At 41.3% G+C, this 23321-nt stretch overlaps 2 protein-coding genes across 9 annotated transcripts in view; both read left to right on the forward strand.

Annotated features, from left to right (window-relative positions):
- The window catches only part of ankrd31 (ankyrin repeat domain 31), a 40538-nt gene extending 20591 nt beyond the window's left edge, over nt 1-19947 (forward strand). For 4 of the 8 annotated variants that reach the window (XM_042069557.1, XM_042069555.1, XM_042069558.1 and 1 more), the window contains 13 exons: nt 1212-3321; nt 3465-3620; nt 4003-4145; nt 4637-4799; nt 7398-7507; nt 7752-7863; nt 12844-12953; nt 13198-13309; nt 16445-16541; nt 16793-17765; nt 18719-18859; nt 19373-19487; nt 19674-19947. In XM_042069557.1, the coding sequence (XP_041925491.1) occupies nt 1212-3321; nt 3465-3620; nt 4003-4145; nt 4637-4799; nt 7398-7507; nt 7752-7863; nt 12844-12953; nt 13198-13309; nt 16445-16541; nt 16793-17765; nt 18719-18859; nt 19373-19487; nt 19674-19810 (4479 nt within the window). In that variant the 3' untranslated portion in view covers nt 19811-19947. Of the gene's footprint in view, nt 1-1211; nt 3322-3464; nt 3621-4002; nt 4146-4636; nt 4800-7397; nt 7508-7751; nt 7864-12843; nt 12954-13197; nt 13310-16444; nt 16542-16792; nt 17766-18718; nt 18860-19050; nt 19488-19673 lie in introns of those variants that run through there. The other 4 variants (XM_042069559.1, XR_006024831.1, XR_006024832.1 and 1 more) reach the window with 4 other exon arrangements.
- A 337-nt stretch (nt 19948-20284) lies between these two features.
- On the forward strand, nt 20285-23186 carry gcnt4a (glucosaminyl (N-acetyl) transferase 4a). Its single transcript, XM_042070829.1, has 3 exons — nt 20285-20369; nt 20869-20937; nt 21242-23186. The coding sequence occupies exon 3, from the start codon at nt 21243-21245 to the stop codon at nt 22536-22538; it is 1296 nt and encodes a 431-aa protein (XP_041926763.1). The 5' UTR covers nt 20285-20369; nt 20869-20937; nt 21242; the 3' UTR covers nt 22539-23186.
- The last annotated feature ends 135 nt before the right edge of the window (nt 23187-23321 follow it).

Below are 23321 nucleotides of genomic sequence, written 5' to 3' on the forward strand. Positions count from 1 at the left end.
ATTGTCTCTGATATAATAAATACAACACATTGGGCTTGGCAAGAAATTTGGCAATACTACTTTTACACAAGTGATGGCACCCCTGGCCTATACTGTCTTGAAAACGATATAGCCTAGCATAATAGATGGCCTTTACAATAACCAAAGAGCTTAATAGTAAAATTTCACTGGAAGTCACCTAGGCCTCAAAGGACTAATATATGACTTATCTGGTTAAAAAGTGTCATAGCTTAGTCAAGGGTACAATTGTTTTGGTTTGAATACTGATTGATGATTGTTTGATTATTGAATGATCACATAAGTGAACAGTATAGTAGCTGATAGTTAAGTACTACCCTAGTTCAACTTAAAAAAGAGCACTGATCAAATGCTACGGGGTGGAGAGAGAAGGCAGTGCGTAGTTTCTCAATCTACATCTGCTTTTAGAATTCCATAGTATTCTGCAACTCTGCAATTCTCACATCTAGGAAGTGATAGCTCAAGAGAGGATTATTGTGCAAGTCAAGTCAAGTGTTCTGTAATCACGTTTCACCTCACTTAACTGAGATCATCTCACCTTTGAACTCCCTTTCTCTATCAGATATGTAACCATTTCGCATACTATTTTCCAGTTTGTAACAAAAAGGGATGTTCGGGGGGGGGGGGGGGGGTAAAAAACAAGGTTGCACAGAGATTCACTTTGTGCACACGACCGGAAGTTGGGTGGACACAGATGTTTCGGAGGCGGGACTGGAGAGGTCTATAACGTTTCGGAGGCGGGACCGGAGAGGTCTATAACGTACCATGCCAGTGACGTAATCGAACATCGCTGCGCTCTGACAACAACAAACGTAAACTTCAGTGCGTGGAGGGAAATGTGATATATGTTGTGCTTTTATTATTATTTATAGATTAATTTATTTACAATATTAATAACCAACATGTTGTCAACTTAAATTCTGTCCGTTTCAGTTCCTCTTTAAGTCTACCCAAAGCTAATTTAGTAACGAGGCACAATCTTATATGACATCGGTTGATCAGCTTCAATGCTCCCACATGCCACACGATAGCTTTAGATCGTGCACGAGATACTTTGTTCAGTGAGTACACTTTGCCCGTTGTTAAGATTAGGCCCCCAGAGTAGGAATTAAATGGTGCACATTTTAAGTTGTTTTGTTTTTGGTCTTTTTCTCCCTTTGTTTTCCTTTCCCTCAATTTTGTGTTCCACCCAGAAGTCCCCTGGCGGCTGCCCTGCCGAGACCTCATACGTGGAGGAGAATGAACCAGCTGCATTCCAAGGCACCACTGAGGACTCATGCAGCAATGATTGTCAAGACGACCAGGCGGCGCTCTCAGTTTGTGGCGTGCCAGCTGAAAAAAAGATGAAAATCACTGACAGCGGGAAACAGAACAGCCCTTTGAACATTCCCCAGCGCGACACCATCCGCTCAGATAAGAGCGAGTCAGGAAATGCTATCGAAAGCTCTGGTGTCTTCTCTCCAACCAATGGAAAAACAGAGTTGCTGTTAACAGATGAAAAAGGAGGGAGACACACTGAATGTATGGACCTGAACGTGAAGCCTCGTAGGCCTACACAGAAGAGCCTGGCTGAAGCAGAGGCAGGCCAGGGTGATAATGAGATTTTAACTAACATGAGTGTGATGCACCCCCTTAGACCCATCAGGGAGGAGCAACTAGGAGAAGTTGCCATGGAGATGACCTCTGACCTTTGCACAGGAATTTATACCGAAACATGTCAAAATTCAGTAGGAAACAAATATATGTGCGTTAGAGTTGTAGGCCACGACAAGATGAAATATGAGTCACTCAGGACACAGAAAGTCTCAGGGGATGTGTGGGGGAAGTGTGCAGGAAATTATTTCACTTTCTGTCAAGGTCAAGAGAATCCTACAAATGATGAGGAAGTCTGCTTAACGGCTACAGACTACATAATGCTTGAAGGTTGTGACAGTGTTACCCAACACTCAGAAAGTGCGTGGAAAGCAGAAACTGTGGAAAGCAGAACTGACGATTTCGGTTTCAAAGATGCTACAGATGTATGCGTTTTGGACAACACAGAGGAGTGCAGTGTGTCTTTACTTGCGTTTCACACAGACACAGTAAAGCAAAGTACTTCCTGTGCAAGGGAAGTTTACGAGCCCGTTGAACATGCTAAATCAGTAGGGCTTATTGGGTCATCCGTGGCCGAGTCATCTGATTTATGCGACAGCGACTCTCCGTCCCTTCTGACAGGAGCGATCAGAAAATGCAAGCAGAATGAAGAAATGCAGACAGTGGCATGGTGTCCCGAAGAACGGCCAACACCTTGGAATGCCAGGTCTGAAGCACACGGCGAGCCCTCAGAAATTACACCTAGCCTTCAGATATCACACACTGGCCTGCCACACCTGGATAAAACCTACAAAGGGGAGGCATCGCAAAACTCACACAGGTCAAAGTACTGTCTGTCTGATGGCCCTGAAACACAAAGAAACACAACTCATGCTTTTAATAGCCAAATAAATATTTGCATTTCTCCCTCACAGTCAATGAAGCGTGACGTTAAATGTCACGCACAGACAAACCAGTTTAATGAATCTGCCGCAACATGTTTTTTTGAGGGAACAGAAAAGAATAAGACTGATCAGAGTGTCTGTTTTCAACCTAGCAGCAGGAATGCCCCTGGTACACCAATGAGCAGCCATCAGTCTGTGGACTCGTCAGATGCAACCATGCTCAGTCGGTTTGAACTCATTGGGAAATATGTGAGCCAGGGAGTAGTCAGTGAAAACACGCCTGGCAGGAATTTGTGTGATGTGCCGTGCGAGGGACCCAGTGGTCTCCTACTACCCTCCGATACCAGCATGAGGGGAGATCTGGGGAATTCAGCTTTCACTGAGGCAAACGGTGTCACAATCACTGGTCAAATCCAAACTAAAACCAAAGCAGATGAACTCAACTGCTCCAGTGATTCTGACTGCACCATGATATCTGAGTCTGAGTACACCCATGCCAACAAGTTGAGGCATGATATTATTACCGAGATTGAGCCAACAAACCCCAGCCTCTGTCCAAGGTCTTGTAGTCAGAATGACATCGAAAATGGGAATGAAAATTTGCTTCCTAATGGCAGCGAATCAGAGACATTCAGTGGTATTATCACTGGGACCAATGCTACCACCACTAACACCTCTGTCACTAGCCAGAGTGTGCCAAAACGCAAGGCTAAGACACCAAAACAAAAGAAGAGGCAGAGCGTGTCAACAAAATCACAGGGCAGTTGGAAACAATGGCAGCTGAGCAAAACAGTTAGGACCCAGTATGACTCACCAGTGGATAAAGGTACTTGTTTCTCACTCGAGCTCAATGTTGACCCTGGCATAGTCATGTGTATGCTCTGTGCCACGACAGATGGTTTCATTGTGTTCGTATGTTCTCATTTATCTCTCTCTCTTTATCTTATTCAATATGTATGTCAATGCTAGTCCCTGTGGAAAATGCGAAGGTAAACATGAGAACTATTCATAAGAGAAATGGATTGGGAGAGACTCAGCTGCACCGAGCATCCAAGAGAGGGGACTTGGCCTCAGTCAAAGCTCTGATCGAGGCTGGTATAGATTTAAATCTTGCAGACTATGCAGGTTAGTGTGTTACAGCGCTGCAATGTAAGACCAGCATCTGTCACTAGATCGTCATCTTCCAGCTTAATTGCACAAACATTTGCCAGTCATTGGGCCGTTTTCACCACATTTGGCCTAGTGACACTTACATAGACTAAAAGAGAACATAAAATCTTCATTGACAAAAAAAAAAGCTTTGAGCTTTTAGTCGAGGATTTATTTTAATTCATGTATTATAAACTGGTCCATTCACATTTGAGTCTTCTGAGAGTGACATGTTATTGCTATTGCACTGTATGACGTTCAAATAGTTCACACACTGCATAGTTCACCTGCGTGTCATTAGTGGACTTGTGAGACGTTGGCGCTGTTGGTTGATTGACTGACGCGCTCCTGTGGGCAGGGTGGACGGCCCTGCACGAGGCCAGTGCTGGAGGCTTCACCGCCGTGGTGGAGGAGTTGCTGTGCGCCGGCGCTGACGTTACCAGCCGTGGACCTGAGGGACTGACAGCTTTGCATGATGCCGTGGTATCTGGCTGGTCTGAGGTACTGTATGGTTACTACACCCATGACCTTTACACCAGCCGTTCCCCAACCCAGACTGTCAGCAGTTGCATTAATCCCAAAAGCCTCTGTGAAAACAGACGCGCAGTAAGAGTGTCTCGTTTGTTTTAATGGTGATGATGACGTGTGCCGTCTTCGTGCCCTAACTGGCTTGTCATGGAGTTGTATCAAAGTTGCATCCAAATAAAACTTGATGGGTGGATCAGGATTGTTAATAAAGTAATTTATTGTAGATGGTAAAATAGCAAGATAGCAGTCAGGCTGCAGTCTAACAGGCTATTTCATAGTTGCTGAATGAAGCCTTCTTTGCATAATTGGTCCGAAGTTATTCTTCTTTTGCATTGTTCTACCTAAGTCTGCATTATTCTTACTAATATGACATCCAAAATTATTGGAGTTAATGATTACAGCGATATGAGGCAATAATCATTGCTATTATTATTATTCAACTAACTATTATTATTATTCAACAGGTAGTAAAGCTTCTTCTACAGAATGGAGCAAACCCTAACGATAGAAATGCTCAGGGAAAGAGCGCCTTGGACTTGGCGTGGCGTGAAGACATCAAAGAGGTGCTCTCGACGTTCAAGGGATCTCCAGTGCGCCGAGTTGTGCGTCGCCATCAGCCTACTCATGGTGACTACTGTTGTTTTTACTGTGAGAGGGAAGAGAGAAACAGAGGCTACAGTGAATTTACCTGACCACAGGGTTCGAATTAAAATCTGATCTTTGTGGAGGTCTCTATAAAAAAGAACGGTAGGCTATGGATGGGCCGAGTTAAATAAATACATAAATAGCATAATATTATATGTATGGTGTGATTTCCGTGAGTAAGAGATTACGTTCATTATAATGAATGAGTATATGCCTGCATACACACACAATATCCTGTTTTTATCTTATTTTTAACGGTCTATAACTGCCATATTCCTCAGATGGCAGCAAAACAAACTGAAAAATCTGAGTTATAAGCAAAATAAAGAGCTGACTGACAGACTGCTGGTTAGTAAAAACCTGAGTTATGGAAAATAAATAGCTGATGGACAGGGAAACGTTTCTCTGACTGCACTTGCCGTGCCCAGACGACCTTTTTCTACAGAGAGCACATCTCTGTCCTATGCCTATCTGTGTATTTTTAGGCTATAATTAGCCTGACAAGCCAGAGCCACATTAAAATGTAGGGTCTGGGCACTCACCGTTCGCAGTGCTCAGTCCGAGGGGCGGGATAATCAGTTGTCTTTCAAATTCCCTCTGCACGCAATAGGACAGCAGCAGCGCTATGAGTCCCATGCGTTTCCCACCAGCGGAGCTAGTTGGCTAGTTCAAACGTTTGCCAACTTAATAAAAGCTTAAAGGAGAATTCCGGTGTGATATTGACCTAAAGTGTATTGAAACATGATACCGAGTGAACGTATGTCTCATAGCCCATCTCGGCTTGTCCCCTGCACTCCAAAATCTGGCGCTAGTTAGCCGATGCTACCAACAAAATACGAGGCTCGTAAAAAAAACAAAATTTACGAGGCTCAATGTATCCAGTTGCTGCTACTGGAAGAAACTGGAATCCATGCATTTCCACTGAATTATTTTTGGAATCTGATCCCTTATCATACCTGTTCATTCTTACTCGTTGCTCGACTTATCGTGACTAAATTCAAGATGGCTGCAAACGCTAAACTTCGTGAAGATACTGTCTGTATAAATCGTCTTGTAAGTAAACTACCAGTGCTTTTTCAAAGTTCTCAATGTCTCATTTTAAATGTCAGGGCCCTCGGAAGTCTACCAATGAAGTGTGGAGATACATTGAGCCTCGTAAATGGGTGTAAAACAGTGATTTATTTGCATGGCTAGCCCGATGCCGAAGCACCACTATTGAAAAAGCTGTTGGTAGCATCGGCTAACTAGCGCCAGATTTTGGAGTGCAGGGGACAAGCCGAGATGGGCTATGAGACATACGTTCACACTCGGTATCATGTTTCAATACACTTTAGGTCAATATCACACCGGAATTCTCCTTTAACTCGTGTCACACTGTTCGCCAACAGCAACATCCATCTTAATTTGTTTTCAAGTAGCAGGGAATTCAAGCCAAACCGTTGCAACTCTGCCATCAATCATTATGTTAAGCCCACCTAACGACTCTATACACGATTTCATTGGCCTGATTAAGTTTCAATTTCTGGAGCTCACAAGCCAACGGAGAGTTGCTAGACTAGCCCTGGCAGCCAATGTAATTTGCTGCCGCTAGGGGCGCGTCTAGATTTCTAGGCTAGGCTATAATACTAATTAAGACAAATTTCCATGACTTGGAGTTAGACTCATTCATGTGTTTTGTAACATACATGTACCAACTTTCACACACTACATGCTTAGTGTCTATTTCACAATGGCTTCTGCTGCTCAGTAGTACATAGGCCTTTTTGGATATTTACTACAATGGCCAAGTAAAAAGTAAAAGCCATCCTATTAGATTAGATTAGACTCAACTTTATTGTCATTGTGCAGAGTACAGGTACACAGACAATGAAATGCAGTTTGCGTCTAACCAGCAGTGTAAAAAAGCAGAAAAGTGCAATGTGATATGTAGTATATACAGGTGGTGCAACATTATAAGACATATAGTGCAGTGTAGACAGTAGTATACAGTTAAAGTGGTATGGTTTACAGTAATATTAATGAAATATAAATATGTGCAATTTATTAGCAGTAACCTTTTAAAAGCAGAATAGACATGGATATACAGTATGAACAATGTATGAACAACATGTACAGATATGTGCAGTGTAGTAGCAGTAACATTATAAAAGTAGTAAAAACAATATAGATATATGCAGTGTATTAACAGCAATATTATAAAAAGGCTCTTAGGCTACTATCACACAGACAAAATAAATGTTTTCAGCAGGCTGTGGTCTTTATGGTAGGCTTTTCTTTCTATCCTGAAAATCAACTAATTAAATGTTGGCAGGTTCTTCTTTTAACCATCTATTTTCAGTGTAATTTTACTACCTTTACTTTTAAGCTCTTATCTTGGTCATTGCAATGTCTTGTCTGAAGTTAGCACCGAAGCAATATATGTACGGTTTTATGAGTATTTAGTGATAGTGGGGAGTTGTAGGCTTAGAATGTAAGCATCAAAATGAAGTGGCTTAAGTGCGGGTGATGCTGCCCCCACACTACTGAGAAGGTTTATTTCCAGCGTTCCGGTAAATTTGATTTTCCATGTCTCCGAGTCAGAGTGCACATACCAGGTGAAACCAAACCACTCTCCCGTAAGCCCTCAGCGCAAACCAGAGGAAGACCCAAAGGACCAGGAGCCCAGCAGAATTACCACCATGAAAAGCACTGTGAGTGTGGTATACAGTACCCATATACTGTAGTATCCATAGAGATCATTAGAACTATAATAACATCAACTTTATTTATGTAGCACCTTTGATTGTGTGTGTGTGTGTGCAGTTTAAAGTGCTTTACAAGTAACCAAATATGGCAGAAATACAAATGTCTCCATTGAATAGGCATTGGAAGTTTGGAGTCTTTTATGGTTTAGTATAATTTATCTAATGTCCTCAAATGGTGTGCATTCCTTAGGTCTGTCTCAACAAGGCAGCTCACACAGACTCCATCATGGCCATACTAGATGAGGTTGAAAGAAAGCAGAAAGACTTGTCAGGCTGGCAGTTAGCTCATTCTGAAGAAAAAGGTGAATTTCATGCACATCCACATACACCACATTCTATTACCCAACCCATGTTAATAATGTAATTTAAGATGTTTCAGGCTAATAACCTGGAATTGATACCATATCTTACCATTTTGTTACTACATTTTTGAACATCACCATTGGATCTTACCATTACAATAAAATCATTTTATATGAACTCCCAGACAGGGATGAGTAGTATTTATGATAGGATATGTTTTTAAAATACGTAGTTCAAACACAAAATAGTATTTTGTCATTAGTATTTTTTGGAGTAATGTATTTTTTATTTTTTATTTAATTTGTACTTGGAGTTGAAGAAAATGGCTGCATATTTTTCAAAATCAAAATACTTTTTTCAAAATCAAATAAAAATACTTTATACAGTTAAGAACAAATATTATTCATATCCCTGGCCAATTTTGATTTAATGTTGATTTTTCTCTTGACCAATATGTTTGTTCTGACTGGAAATGACACTGCCACATGGCTAAAGGTTGTAAGACAATGTGGTAGAAACATGAAATCAAAAAAGAAGCGTTTTCATCTTTTTTATAAAAAATGGCATGTCCAAAATTATTTATACCCTTTTCAAATATTCAGTGGAAACATCTTTATTTGCATTCACAGCTTTCAAAATGGTTCTTATAATACCTACCAAGCCTCTCCATGTCTCCACAATGATTGTAGACCACACCTTTTTGGCAGAAATCTGGGATTTGAGGCAGGAACGATCCTTTGCCATCACTCTGGCCTTGTGCTCACTTTGTTGACGGATTAAGGTTTGGACTCTCGCTGGGCCACTCTAAAATGTTGATATTGTTCTCTGTTAACCATTTCTTGCCTTGTTTGGCTGTATGTTTTGGATCATTGTGTGGTTTAATGGTCCAATGCCGCCTATTGGGGCAGGTCTCTCGGCACACTGCCTGATCTTTTCCTCCAGAATCTTAAAGCAACACCAGAGTTTTTTGTACCTTAAAATAATGTTTCCATCATTTCAGTGGTTCATCAACTTGTAACAGGGTGAATGGCACTTCTGCATTCGATTTGCAGCCCTCTATCAGCTATAACCGCACTATGTAAGTTTGCCAGATGGGGTAGCGGATCAGTAGTTTGATGGAATGAGACATAAGACACTACAAATTGGACTTGCATCTGATGTCGTAATACATCGTACTTTCATAAATCATGCAACATATTCTACCTTGTCGGTGGAAATCATTATTTGCAAAGCCGGTGCTGGATAAACAAATAGCGTCCGTGCGACAGAGGGAAAGTTCTTTGGTGTTGCTTTATCAATCAGCTATAATTTTATGATGCTAATATACTGGATGTTTGTCACACTTGCCTGCAAGAGATTGGTCAATATTTCTTGATTTGCCATTCAGATCAGAAATGGTTAATTGTCCATTCTTAAACATCAAGCAAAAGACTGATATTCTAATGTTTCCACACTGTTGCATTCAGAGTGGCCTGAAGAGAGAGGGGGGGGGGGGGGGGGTGATGCCAGTTGGGAATGGATAGAAGGTGGCATGGGGTGAGGAAAGGAGCAAAAACTGAATTTTGAAGTTTAAAAAGTGCTTCTAGGGTGCAGTTGTTTTTGGTTCGAATCATAGACTGTAAAAAATAGGTTTGAATATTGTTTACATTATCACATGGAGCCATGGTAATATAGCTTCAGAAAGCAGACCTGACATAAATGCACACCCAAGTTTTTAAATATTTGCTAAGCTTTGGCCACAATATTTAGACATATTTTCTGTACCAATGCACACATTTATGTTCATATGATTATAGTTATGCTTGTAATTTATTCAACCCTCAATGGATTCCCAGGGGTTTCCAACCTTTTTTGGCAGGTGACCTTATTTTGATGTCACAAACGTTTGGTGACCCCAATCATTCATGTGTAGTGAGAGAGAGTCCAACTCATCTCTGCGGCGGTGCAACACCGGTGGCTGGTGTTGCCAGATTGGGTGTTTTTCCCGCTACATATTAATGCCCGTTTACGGTGTGTTTTAGCCGGGTTTTCGCCTGAAAGGCTCTATAGAAACGATCTATAGTTACGAGTTTACAGTAACGTTCATCAGGCAGTAATACAGTATGTTCAGTTCACGTTCGCCCAAAATATGAACGAGTTCATGGAACTATCGTTCCATGAACGCGTTCAGGCACAACATTGCCTACATGCCTATATAAGTCTTTCCTCATGCCTATCATACCAAGTTCATAAAGAACTCCCAAGGTCAGGGGGTCTATCTATGTTGATGTTTGCTTGTGTTGGATTCACGATCGTTTTGAGTTGTGTTTTAGTTCTGATGTCTGTACTGAAGATGGTCAATAAAGCTTGACTGCTGGATCAGGATCGGTGATTAAAAGAATTTATTGTAGATGGTACAACACTCACTAACCGAGCACAGGCTAAGTCTCAAACAGTAAAACTGCACAGAGTCTAACAGGTGTGGTAGTTAGTAGAAGCGGGCTGCTGCTGAGCGTCTTGGCATAAGATGCTCCCCGAGTCGCTTCCTCGATCCGTCTCCAAGTCCAAACCTGAGACAAAGCCTGTTATACTAAAATCATATCAACGTAAATCATGCCAACGTGGAAGGTACCAGCCATAGCTAGGAAAAGTACTAGCCCTGAAAACAGAATAACAAGGCGATATCTCATTCTGCCCATGCTATCACTACGGCCATGAACATGGCAGTCTGACCTGTTGATGGTAAATCCTATGTGCAGCCACACAGGCGCCTAAGGATTAGAACTAGGGAGTGAAATAATGGCATGTACCTCTCCACGTCTCTACTACACACAAAAGTAACACAAAAGTAACACAGATGAACACATCAGAATACATACAGAAATACCCCAGATTTCTACACTTGTTATGCTGTTTATATTTGTTGGTTGGATTGTTTAAGGTAAGGTTTGTCAGCCATGCATTTGGCAGCACTAGACCAGATAACATTTAATTATTTGATACCTGATACCAGTTGATGACATGAGTGAAAGGAGGTGTGGCAGCTTGTTGACAACACACACATGGGAAAGATACAGGCCCTTGATGGAATGGGTTGCTAACCCCTTGTGTTAATTATAAATGATATTTTCATATCAGTTGGAAAATAAAAATGAATTTATATATTTTTTTTCCACAGACAAACTCATAGCCCATCTCGGCTTGTCCCCTGCACTCCAAAATCTGGCGCTAGTTAGCCGATGCTACCAACAAAATACGAGGCTCCTAAAAAAAACAAAATTTACGAGGCTCAATGTATCCAGTTGCTGCTACTGGAAGAAACTGGAATCCATGCATTTCCACTGAATTATTTTTGGAATCTGATCCCTTATCATACCTGTTCATTCTTACTCGTTGCTCGACTTATCGTGACTAAATTCAAGATGGCTGCAAACGCTAAACTTCGTGAAGATACTGTCTGTATAAATCGTCTTGTAAGTAAACTACCAGTGCTTTTTCAAAGTTCTCAATGTCTCATTTTAAATGTCAGGGCCCTCGGAAGTCTACCAATGAAGTGTGGAGATACATTGAGCCTCGTAAATGGGTGTAAAACAGTGATTTATTTGCATGGCTAGCCCGATGCCGAAGCACCACTATTGAAAAAGCTGTTGGTAGCATCGGCTAACTAGCGCCAGATTTTGGAGTGCAGGGGACAAGCCGAGATGGGCTATGAGACATACGTTCACACTCGGTATCATGTTTCAATACACTTTAGGTCAATATCACACCGGAATTCTCCTTTAACTCGTGTCACACTGTTCGCCAACAGCAACATCCATCTTAATTTGTTTTCAAGTACCAGGGAATTCAAGCCAAACCGTTGCAACTCTGCCATCAATCATTATGTTAAGCCCACCTAACGACTCTATACACGATTTCATTGGCCTGATTAAGTTTCAATTTCTGGAGCTCACAAGCCAACGGAGAGTTGCTAGACTAGCCCTGGCAGCCAATGTAATTTGCTGCCGCTAGGGGCGCGTCTAGATTTCTAGGCTAGGCTATAATACTAATTAAGACAAATTTCCATGACTTGGAGTTAGACTCATTCATGTGTTTTGTAACATACATGTACCAACTTTCACACACTACATGCTTAGTGTCTATTTCACAATGGCTTCTGCTGCTCAGTAGTACATAGGCCTTTTTGGATATTTACTACAATGGCCAAGTAAAAAGTAAAAGCCATCCTATTAGATTAGATTAGACTCAACTTTATTGTCATTGTGCAGAGTACAGGTACACAGACAATGAAATGCAGTTTGCGTCTAACCAGCAGTGTAAAAAAGCAGAAAAGTGCAATGTGATATGTAGTATATACAGGTGGTGCAACATTATAAGACATATAGTGCAGTGTAGACAGTAGTATACAGTTAAAGTGGTATGGTTTACAGTAATATTAATGAAATATAAATATGTGCAATTTATTAGCAGTAACCTTTTAAAAGCAGAATAGACATGGATATACAGTATGAACAATGTATGAACAACATGTACAGATATGTGCAGTGTAGTAGCAGTAACATTATAAAAGTAGTAAAAACAATATAGATATATGCAGTGTATTAACAGCAATATTATAAAAAGGCTCTTAGGCTACTATCACACAGACAAAATAAATGTTTTCAGCAGGCTGTGGTCTTTATGGTAGGCTTTTCTTTCTATCCTGAAAATCAACTAATTAAATGTTGGCAGGTTCTTCTTTTAACCATCTATTTTCAGTGTAATTTTACTACCTTTACTTTTAAGCTCTTATCTTGGTCATTGCAATGTCTTGTCTGAAGTTAGCACCGAAGCAATATATGTACGGTTTTATGAGTATTTAGTGATAGTGGGGAGTTGTAGGCTTAGAATGTAAGCATCAAAATGAAGTGGCTTAAGTGCGGGTGATGCTGCCCCCACACTACTGAGAAGGTTTATTTCCAGCGTTCCGGTAAATTTGATTTTCCATGTCTCCGAGTCAGAGTGCACATACCAGGTGAAACCAAACCACTCTCCCGTAAGCCCTCAGCGCAAACCAGAGGAAGACCCAAAGGACCAGGAGCCCAGCAGAATTACCACCATGAAAAGCACTGTGAGTGTGGTATACAGTACCCATATACTGTAGTATCCATAGAGATCATTAGAACTATAATAACATCAACTTTATTTATGTAGCACCTTTGATTGTGTGTGTGTGTGTGCAGTTTAAAGTGCTTTACAAGTAACCAAATATGGCAGAAATACAAATGTCTCCATTGAATAGGCATTGGAAGTTTGGAGTCTTTTATGGTTTAGTATAATTTATCTAATGTCCTCAAATGGTGTGCATTCCTTAGGTCTGTCTCAACAAGGCAGCTCACACAGACTCCATCATGGCCATACTAGATGAGGTTGAAAGAAAGCAGAAAGACTTGTCAGGCTGGCAGTTAGCTCATTCTGAAGAAAAAGGTGAATTTCATGCACATCCACATACACCACATTCTATTACCCAACCCATGTTAATAATGTAATTTAAGATGTTTCAGGCTAATAACCTGGAATTGATACCATATCTTACCATTTTGTTACTACATTTTTGAACATCACCATTGGATCTTACCATTACAATAAAATCATTTTATATGAACTCCCAGACAGGGATGAGTAGTATTTATGATAGGATATGTTTTTAAAATACGTAGTTCAAACACAAAATAGTATTTTGTCATTAGTATTTTTTGGAGTAATGTATTTTTTATTTTTTATTTAATTTGTACTTGGAGTTGAAGAAAATGGCTGCATATTTTTCAAAATCAAAATACTTTTTTCAAAATCAAATAAAAATACTTTATACAGTTAAGAACAAATATTATTCATATCCCTGGCCAATTTTGATTTAATGTTGATTTTTCTCTTGACCAATATGTTTGTTCTGACTGGAAATGACACTGCCACATGGCTAAAGGTTGTAAGACAATGTGGTAGAAACATGAAATCAAAAAAGAAGCGTTTTCATCTTTTTTATAAAAAATGGCATGTCCAAAATTATTTATACCCTTTTCAAATATTCAGTGGAAACATCTTTATTTGCATTCACAGCTTTCAAAATGGTTCTTATAATACCTACCAAGCCTCTCCATGTCTCCACAATGATTGTAGACCACACCTTTTTGGCAGAAATCTGGGATTTGAGGCAGGAACGATCCTTTGCCATCACTCTGGCCTTGTGCTCACTTTGTTGACGGATTAAGGTTTGGACTCTCGCTGGGCCACTCTAAAATGTTGATATTGTTCTCTGTTAACCATTTCTTGCCTTGTTTGGCTGTATGTTTTGGATCATTGTGTGGTTTAATGGTCCAATGCCGCCTATTGGGGCAGGTCTCTCGGCACACTGCCTGATCTTTTCCTCCAGAATCTTAAAGCAACACCAGAGTTTTTTGTACCTTAAAATAATGTTTCCATCATTTCAGTGGTTCATCAACTTGTAACAGGGTGAATGGCACTTCTGCATTCGATTTGCAGCCCTCTATCAGCTATAACCGCACTATGTAAGTTTGCCAGATGGGGTAGCGGATCAGTAGTTTGATGGAATGAGACATAAGACACTACAAATTGGACTTGCATCTGATGTCGTAATACATCGTACTTTCATAAATCATGCAACATATTCTACCTTGTCGGTGGAAATCATTATTTGCAAAGCCGGTGCTGGATAAACAAATAGCGTCCGTGCGACAGAGGGAAAGTTCTTTGGTGTTGCTTTATCAATCAGCTATAATTTTATGATGCTAATATACTGGATGTTTGTCACACTTGCCTGCAAGAGATTGGTCAATATTTCTTGATTTGCCATTCAGATCAGAAATGGTTAATTGTCCATTCTTAAACATCAAGCAAAAGACTGATATTCTAATGTTTCCACACTGTTGCATTCAGAGTGGCCTGAAGAGAGAGGGGGGGGGGGGGGTGATGCCAGTTGGGAATGGATAGAAGGTGGCATGGGGTGAGGAAAGGAGCAAAAACTGAATTTTGAAGTTTAAAAAGTGCTTCTAGGGTGCAGTTGTTTTTGGTTCGAATCATAGACTGTAAAAAATAGGTTTGAATATTGTTTACATTATCACATGGAGCCATGGTAATATAGCTTCAGAAAGCAGACCTGACATAAATGCACACCCAAGTTTTTAAATATTTGCTAAGCTTTGGCCACAATATTTAGACATATTTTCTGTACCAATGCACACATTTATGTTCATATGATTATAGTTATGCTTGTAATTTATTCAACCCTCAATGGATTCCCAGGGGTTTCCAACCTTTTTTGGCAGGTGACCTTATTTTGATGTCACAAACGTTTGGTGACCCCAATCATTCATGTGTAGTGAGAGAGAGTCCAACTCATCTCTGCGGCGGTGCAACACCGGTGGCTGGTGTTGCCAGATTGGGTGTTTTTCCCGCTACATATTAATGCCCGTTTACGGTGTGTTTTAGCCGGGTTTTCGCCTGAAAGGCTCTACGCTTTACAGTAACGTTCATCAGGCAGTAATACAGTATGTTCAGTTCACGTTCGCCCAAAATATGAACGAGTTCATGGAACTATCGTTCAATGAACGCGTTCAGGCACAACATTGCCTACATGCCTATATAAGTCTTTCCTCATGCCTATCATACCAAGTTCATAAAGAACTCCCAAGGTCAGGGGGTCTATCTATGTTGATGTTTGCTTGTGTTGGATTCACGATCGTTTTGCGTTGTGTTTTAGTTCTGATGTCTGTACTGAAGATGGCCAATAAAGCTTGACTGCTGGATCAGGATCGGCGATTAAAAGAATTTATTGTAGATGGTACAACACTCACTAACCGAGCACAGGCTAAGTCTCAAACAGTAAAACTGCACAGAGTCTAACAGGTGTGGTAGTTAGTAGAAGCGGGCTGCTGCTGAGCGTCTTGGCATAAGATGCTCCCCGAGTCGCTTCCTCGATCCGTCTCCAAGTCCAAACCTGAGACAAAGCCTGTTATACTAAAATCATATCAACGTAAATCATGCCAACGTGGAAGGTACCAGCCATAGCTAGGAAAAGTACTAGCCCTGAAAACAGAATAACAAGGCGATATCTCATTCTGCCCATGCTATCACTACGGCCATGAACATGGCAGTCTGACCTGTTGATGGTAAATCCTATGTGCAGCCACACAGGCGCCTAAGGATTAGAACTAGGGAGTGAAATAATGGCATGTACCTCTCCACGTCTCTACTACACACAAAAGTAACACAAAAGTAACACAGATGAACACATCAGAATACATACAGAAATACCCCAGATTTCTACACTTGTTATGCTGTTTATATTTGTTGGTTGGATTGTTTAAGGTAAGGTTTGTCAGCCATGCATTTGGCAGCACTAGACCAGATAACATTTAATTATTTGATACCTGATACCAGTTGATGACATGAGTGAAAGGAGGTGTGGCAGCTTGTTGACAACACACACATGCGAAAGATACAGGCCCTTGATGGAATGGGTTGCTAACCCCTTGTGTTAATTATAAATGATATTTTCATATCAGTTGGAAAATAAAAATGAATTTATATATTTTTTTTCCACAGACAAATTCATGGAGAAATGGTCACAGATGCAGACCAAGTTGAACGAAGTGCTTATTAAACAACAATCGGCTAAAGATGACCTCACAAATAAGTACAGGTATAGGGTGCGGCCTTCGTTAAATTATTCAGTGTCATCCAAGAACAGTGTAGCACAGAACATATGTTCTCGACCATTCTAGAAAATAGTGGTCTTGGAGGAGTTAACACATTTGGAAGCAATTTGTTTTTACCCCCTGGACTGTTATTCTTGACGTTCATCTGTGTGAAGTACCTGTTTTCTCTCTGTTGTGTGAGCGTGAGTAAACTGCCATAAATGTTGCATGCTCTGTACTTTTTTTCTCATACCAGGATGGCTCCCGACTCATTTGAACAGGGCACTTTGAGAGAGAGCCTCACAGCTCTGGCCTCCCGTCAAAAACGCCTCTTGGGCCTTCTACAGAAGCAGAGCGAGTTAAAACTCAAGGTCCAAACTCCGAAAGGTCGATCAGGACTTGAACGTCAGAAAGTTTCAAAACCTGCTGCCTCCAAAAAGACAAACCCCACTGCCTTTGTAACTGGCAGTCTGAACAACCATGCTGTCACAAAGGATCCCACGATAGGTAACGTTGTTTCCACTCCCCCTGGACCAGCACCCACAGACATAAAAACACAACAGAAAGGAGGAGGTGGCCTCACGTACCAAACCACCAAATTCTTGTCTGGGACTGATCTTTCAAGCTTGTCAACAGACCGCATAACAGCTCCAGTCTACACCGTATCGCTACCCACAGCCCTTTCACAGGGCCAGTCGGGCATTGTTGTGGTCAGCCATGGAGGGCAGAGCTTTGCCTTTGTTGGCCTCCCCTCATTGAGTGTCCCTGCAGCATCTTACAAACAGCCCGATCCCAAACGTAGATGTTCAACACCCCCCCATTCCACAGACAGTTCTCAAACGAGCCTGGCTGACCTGGAGCTGCCTGGAAACCCTCTGACGCTGGCACAGGGCAATGTGGGCACGTCACACCACGTGACCCCAATGCTCAAAACTGGAAGTGCCAGCAGTGGCCCTGGGGTAAAATCAGTAACGTCAAAAACCAAGAAGCGCTGTTTGAAATCCAGCACTGGCCCTGAAGATGCTGGAGGTGCCAAGGGCATGTCTTTGGCCTCAGTTTACACCAGCCATGGCACAAAAGACATTCAGCAAGACAGAGCATCAGAAACACAGGGTAGCAGTGCTTCAGAAGGTTACGAGGGCTGTGGAAAGCAGACCAACCAGCTTGCTAGCCTCATAAGACAAGGAATCCTTACACCGGCAGAGAATGCACTGGAGTTCAAACTAAAGGTACATTAAAGGCACAGTAAGATATTGGGCTTTTATCAATATGCGTTCTTTTCTATACTTGTGTTCTCATGAACTTGAAAATTGTTCTGAAACGTCATCAATCACCGCCGAAGTACTGTTCCAATTCACAAGTTCGCATTTATTCAAGAACGCATTCCCGGAAATGTTCTCGAATCGTTGGTGTTATCAAGGATGCATCGGGTGGTGACTTGGTGGCTTGAAGATTCCACAATGCATTACGTCAGCTCAGCCGTGACACTCACATAAGAGAAATGGCAGCATTGATACATAATAGGCCTACCTATCATAATTGCTGCTACAATCCGATCCATGTTTAGGCTATAACTGTCACTTAAACTGCGAACTTCAAACGTTGTTCCCGCCATCGGCAAGTGAATATATTGTTATTAATATTTAATTTTAAAAAATCAATGAGAAACAAACTTAAACAAGCTAGTGAATTATATATTTTATTGTAAATGTCAGAAATACTGGGTAGACCAATAGAGCAATAGGTAAATAACTAGACTCCTGAGCTGTTCCGAGAGAAGCTGCCGTTGGCAAGAACGCTGCTGTCTCAAACTGCAAATTGAGCGTCCTGTGTCCTCGCGTTCTGTCTGGACTCACGATCTTAACTTTTCAAGTTCGAACTTTCAAGAACGGGAGACCGTTCTTTAGCGTACTTTGTATTGAGAAAAGCCCATTCTCTTGCTTTACAGGTGCATCTCAGAAAATTAGAATATCATAGAAAAGTCCTTGAAATATGTCACTTTTACATTTAATGAAGATAGATTATATCAAAGTTTCACTGTTTTAAACAAATTCCAGTAAAAAAAGAAAAAAATTGTTTAGATGCACCTGTAGGCTCTGATCCTTTGCCACTGTTCTCTTTTTAGCTTGCAGTCATATTTTAAGAACAGGTGCAAGACTCTTGTGTGTGATGTCATTTCCAGGGCTCCTGTCACCAAGCATCCCTTCTCCAGGGCGGCTCCATCCGAGACATACATGGCAAAGACTTTGTTACCCCCGAGCAGTGGGTTGAGTCCATTCTAGGAAACAACATTCCTGTGTCTTCAGCATATGCGTGGGAAAAGGTTATTAATCCTGTCTATTTATACCGTCAGATTAGGTATAGGTCATGTGGATATATCGGAGATGGTGTAATTCTCCATTTAGCTGATCAAGTGTGTGCAGTAAGTGTCATAGTTGAATGCGTAGCTAAAAATGGCGTGGGGAAGTCAAAAGGGTATTGCAGTTAACACTAGAGTGTGCTTTTATGTTGCAGTTCTCCAAGTCCAAGTGATGCTGTCAGTGCGAGTCTATGCAGACAGTGCAAAGGAGAGCTTTTGGAAATGAATTATTTAGAGGTGCACTGCAGAGCCACGCAAACAGCTAGGCCATAGTCACCCCAGTCTTACCGAAATGATCACATCAAAGCCAGTTGCAAGATGCATGCCAAGAAATTAGTTAAACCAGGATATGTAACAAGGAGACTAATATTTATTTTGCATAAATAATCTGTCACTGTCTGTAAATTGTGTGTGTGTGTGTGTGTTCATGTGTTTGTGTGTGTGCACGTGCGTGCGTGTGTGTGCTTGCGTGTACAGATAACCTTCAGATCCAGGTCCCTCAGTGCTTATGTGACTGTTGATGATGCAGGGAGTGCCCAGGCTGCAAGTCTGAATGCCAATGAACCAGACCCTCTTGCATCACAGCCAAAAGGTCCATCAGTGATTCATGACTTAATCAGTCCATCTCTGACTAGATATTTGTGAATGCTTCAACTGGATGATTCTTGACAATGACATATAAATAAACATTAACACTTGGACGCAGTTGCAATAAACTGGTTAAACAACACTGGTTGGTTGAAGATGACAGTGCTCTTTTCTCTCTTTTTTGACACAGAGATCAAGAAAAATATCAGTGGGAATTACATGGAGATCAAATCCATCCAGCTGATATCCAATGATGAGTTTGCACCTACGCACATCATTGATCAGTATTGGGAGGTTATCACAAAGTTTGAGGACTGGGGCCTATGAGTCAACATCTCTGTTCAGATGATTGAGCATTTAATGTTTTACAATAGTATTCATTTGTATTTACTTTTTAAATAGAAACATTTTCAGTTGTACTGACGAGATTGATGAATATGAATAAAAAATATTGATGATGTTGATTTATGATTCTTGTTTGATGATGATGATGATGTTTCAAAACGAACAAATAGGCCTACCTTTTGATATTTGAAGTAGCCTACTTTTATACATCTGGCATTTGACCAAAACTTCCGTTAGTTGATCGGACATATGTGAGAACAAGGTCCATACATTGTGCAGAGCTGATGCGTCGTCATTTTGTTAAGGGTGAAGATAGTGAAACATGTCTTCACAGGTCATGGTTTATTTCACACGCGTTAGTGAACATTGTAGATAAAGGAGTAACGGCAGTAGGTGGAAAGGACGCACTTCGTCGAAACTGCAGTTCGCCTCTTTGCCACACCTCCCACTGCTGAAGTCACAACCAGGCACTTCGAGTCCTTAATTTGTCAACTCGCTTCTTTCATGAGTGGATCAAGTCATGAGTCCGGACACGATGTCTGTAAGTAGCGTTTTCCAGCTTTTACTGATTTGATATTTTCAGTTTTGTACCTTCATGGTTGATTATGTTTAGGTTGCTTAGTTATATCCTAGTAGGCTAAGCCTACTTAGGCTATTGTTTAAAAAAAAAAACGGTCCTATAATGTGGAACTTCAACTTTCGAATTATGTCTACTTTGCGTTTAGTTTTAGACTAGTCTATACTACTGCTTTCCCAGGTCTGGCGGGGCAAGATTTGTCAGTAGCCTATCTTAATTATTTTCTTGATGTGTTGTGAGCGATTATTATCTAGCCTACTTGGTCGTGTATCAATGTTATAGATAGGCTATAGTAAAGGGTATGTGACACTCTTCTCCAAAGCAATAGGCTTAGCCTACTAGGCTATTATTACTATTTATCAGTTTCATATATCCTTATGATCGGGTTACCTGAACAGTAAAACTGATAAGAAGTTAGGCTACAAGATTTAAGCCAATCTTAGATGTATCTGTCTGTACTCAGGTTGTCTGAAGGCAAGACGCAAGTTTTTAATGGCATGTGACAAAGTTTCAAACCGTGTAAGAGTGCAAGGTAAGCAATGCATTACTAGCCTACTGCTTATGGTCTCCAACTTCCCTCTTCACACAGCCTATGTAAATTCTGAACATGATATGTTCGTCATGCTAACTGCCAAAGTACAAAGCGTTGGCATGAATTGTTATGTTTAAATTGATGCCAGCCTTAATCTATGCAAAACACAATTTAAGGGTAGGCCTACCACTGAATGGAACTTCAGCCTAGTAGCCTAAAACATTTTGTCCAACACACTCTTGGGACATGATAGGCTAGATGTCTTAAAACATACATCACATTGATTTTTGTTCCCTTTCCCCAGAATGATAAGAAGAAGGTCTGTCCGAAAGAAGTTGAAAAAGAAATGCCTCATTTTTTCTTTCTCCATACTAATTATGTGTGTACTGAAGCTCGTCCACATCAAGGTAGTAGAAAAGAATACCTTTTACATTGAGCCTTATGGAATAACTTCAGTCCCCATAAGCGCCCAGGCTGACAAGCCTGACATTGACTGCTTGGCCATATATCAGCTCGATCCAGTGGAAATTGGCAAATCTTTAGAAATAAGGCGGAAAGTTATAGTGGACTTGGAGGATGAGAGTATTATCAAGTTAACAGCAGACTGTCCGAGGTACAATGAGGCAAGGGGTTATAATGAGATAACTGCATCGGTGGAGGAGAGGCAGTTTCCTCTTGCCTACTCCTTAGTTGTACATAAGAACATTCCAATGGTGGAGAGAATCCTGCGTGCTATCTATGCACCCCATAACATCTACTGTATCCATTATGATCAGAAGTCTTCCAAATCCTTCATCGCTGCAGTAAAGAGTCTTGTTAAGTGCTTTCCAAATGTATTCATTGCTAGTCAGTTAGAGTCCGTGCAGTATGCCCATGTGACTAGGCTAAAGGCAGACCTGAACTGCCTGTCAGACCTACTCCACTCCTCGGCCCAGTGGAAGTACGTCATCAATCTATGTGGACAAGATTTCCCATTGAAGTCTAATTATGAGCTTGTGTCAGAATTGAAGAAGCTTAACGGTGCAAACATGCTGGAGACGAGTCGGCCCAGCGACCTGAAAAAGAAGCGTTTCCAGTTCCAGCACGAGCTGAAGGACATGCCTTATGAGTACCAGAAGATCCCAGTCAGAACCACGCATGCCAAAGACTCCCCTCCCCACGGCATCGAGATGTTTATCGGCAGTGCATACTTTGTGCTGTCCCGGGACTTTGTGAGTTACGCCACTGGCAGCCAGCTGGCACTGGACTTCCTGGCGTGGTCGGCAGACACGTACTCCCCGGACGAGCACTTCTGGGCCTCGCTGGTGAGGGTGCCCGAGGCGCCAGGTGCCATCGCCAGGTCGCAGCCCGACGTGACGGATCTGATGAGCAAGACGCGGCTGGTCAAGTGGAGCTACCTGGAGGGGAACCTGTATCCGGCATGCACCGGCACTCATTTGCGGAGCGTGTGCATCTACGGGGCCGCCGAGCTACGGTGGCTCCTCAACTACGGACACTGGTTTGCCAACAAGTTTGACCCCAAAGTGGACCCCGTCCTCATCAAATGTCTAGAGGAGAAGCTTGAGGAAAAGCGACAGAACTGGGCAAAGTTAGCGTCTTAACAAAACTCTGCTGAGGAAATGTTCTATGGGATCGAAGGGTATGTGCTTATTTAATCTCAAGTTTTCTTTTTGGAGTCTTTGAAACCAATGTACTATTAATTACACCACTTACTACAGTGTAATTCACCACCAGCCATATTTAATACTGGAAGGTTCTGTCCGCTATCTCGGAAATGGCTGCCACTGTCTGGACAGATGGTTGGTTATGCCAGAAAATAATCCTTGTGCCTTGCAGTTTAGTTACAGAGATGTTCATAGTGAAATAATAACTACACACGGCAATAATTCTTACACATTGTTGTTATAATGTTATAATTCTAAACATTTTCTACCTCTTTGTGTTTGGCTTGGTGAAGACTGTGCCTTCAAATGGCTCTGAAAAGAAGGAGAGACATGTTCAGAATACTAGCTGCAGATTCTTTGAGAAAACCATTATGATTGTATTTCAGCATCTCAGAAGATGGTAATGAATACCAGGGCCTAATCTTTGGTACACTTGAATATAAATTTTATGAATTTCTGGAGACAATCATTTTATTCTGCCACGATTGTACAGCAGTTTTATTTACTGTTGTATTTACACAGTGTGTGTATTTATTTATTTGGGTATTTATGTCTTAATAAAGCATTTTCAACTTTGCAACTCAACTTAGTGAAATGTATTCATGATTAGGTAACACTCTCAACAAGAGAGCTTGGGCGGTACCATTATTTCTACATCCCCTGTAAATCTGTGCAAGGTGAGAAGCACTCTTCTAATGGCAGCTAATGGTATTACTCAGA

Source organism: Alosa sapidissima, chromosome 18, assembly GCF_018492685.1.
Source record: "Alosa sapidissima isolate fAloSap1 chromosome 18, fAloSap1.pri, whole genome shotgun sequence".
In the NCBI taxonomy this organism is placed as follows: domain Eukaryota; kingdom Metazoa; phylum Chordata; class Actinopteri; order Clupeiformes; family Clupeidae; genus Alosa; species Alosa sapidissima.

What these genes read in the sequence shown, in the direction of transcription:
- gcnt4a (XM_042070829.1), top strand. Translation starts at nt 21,243, where the DNA reads ATGATAAGAAGAAGGTCTGTCCGAAAGAAGTTGAAAAAGAAATGCCTC.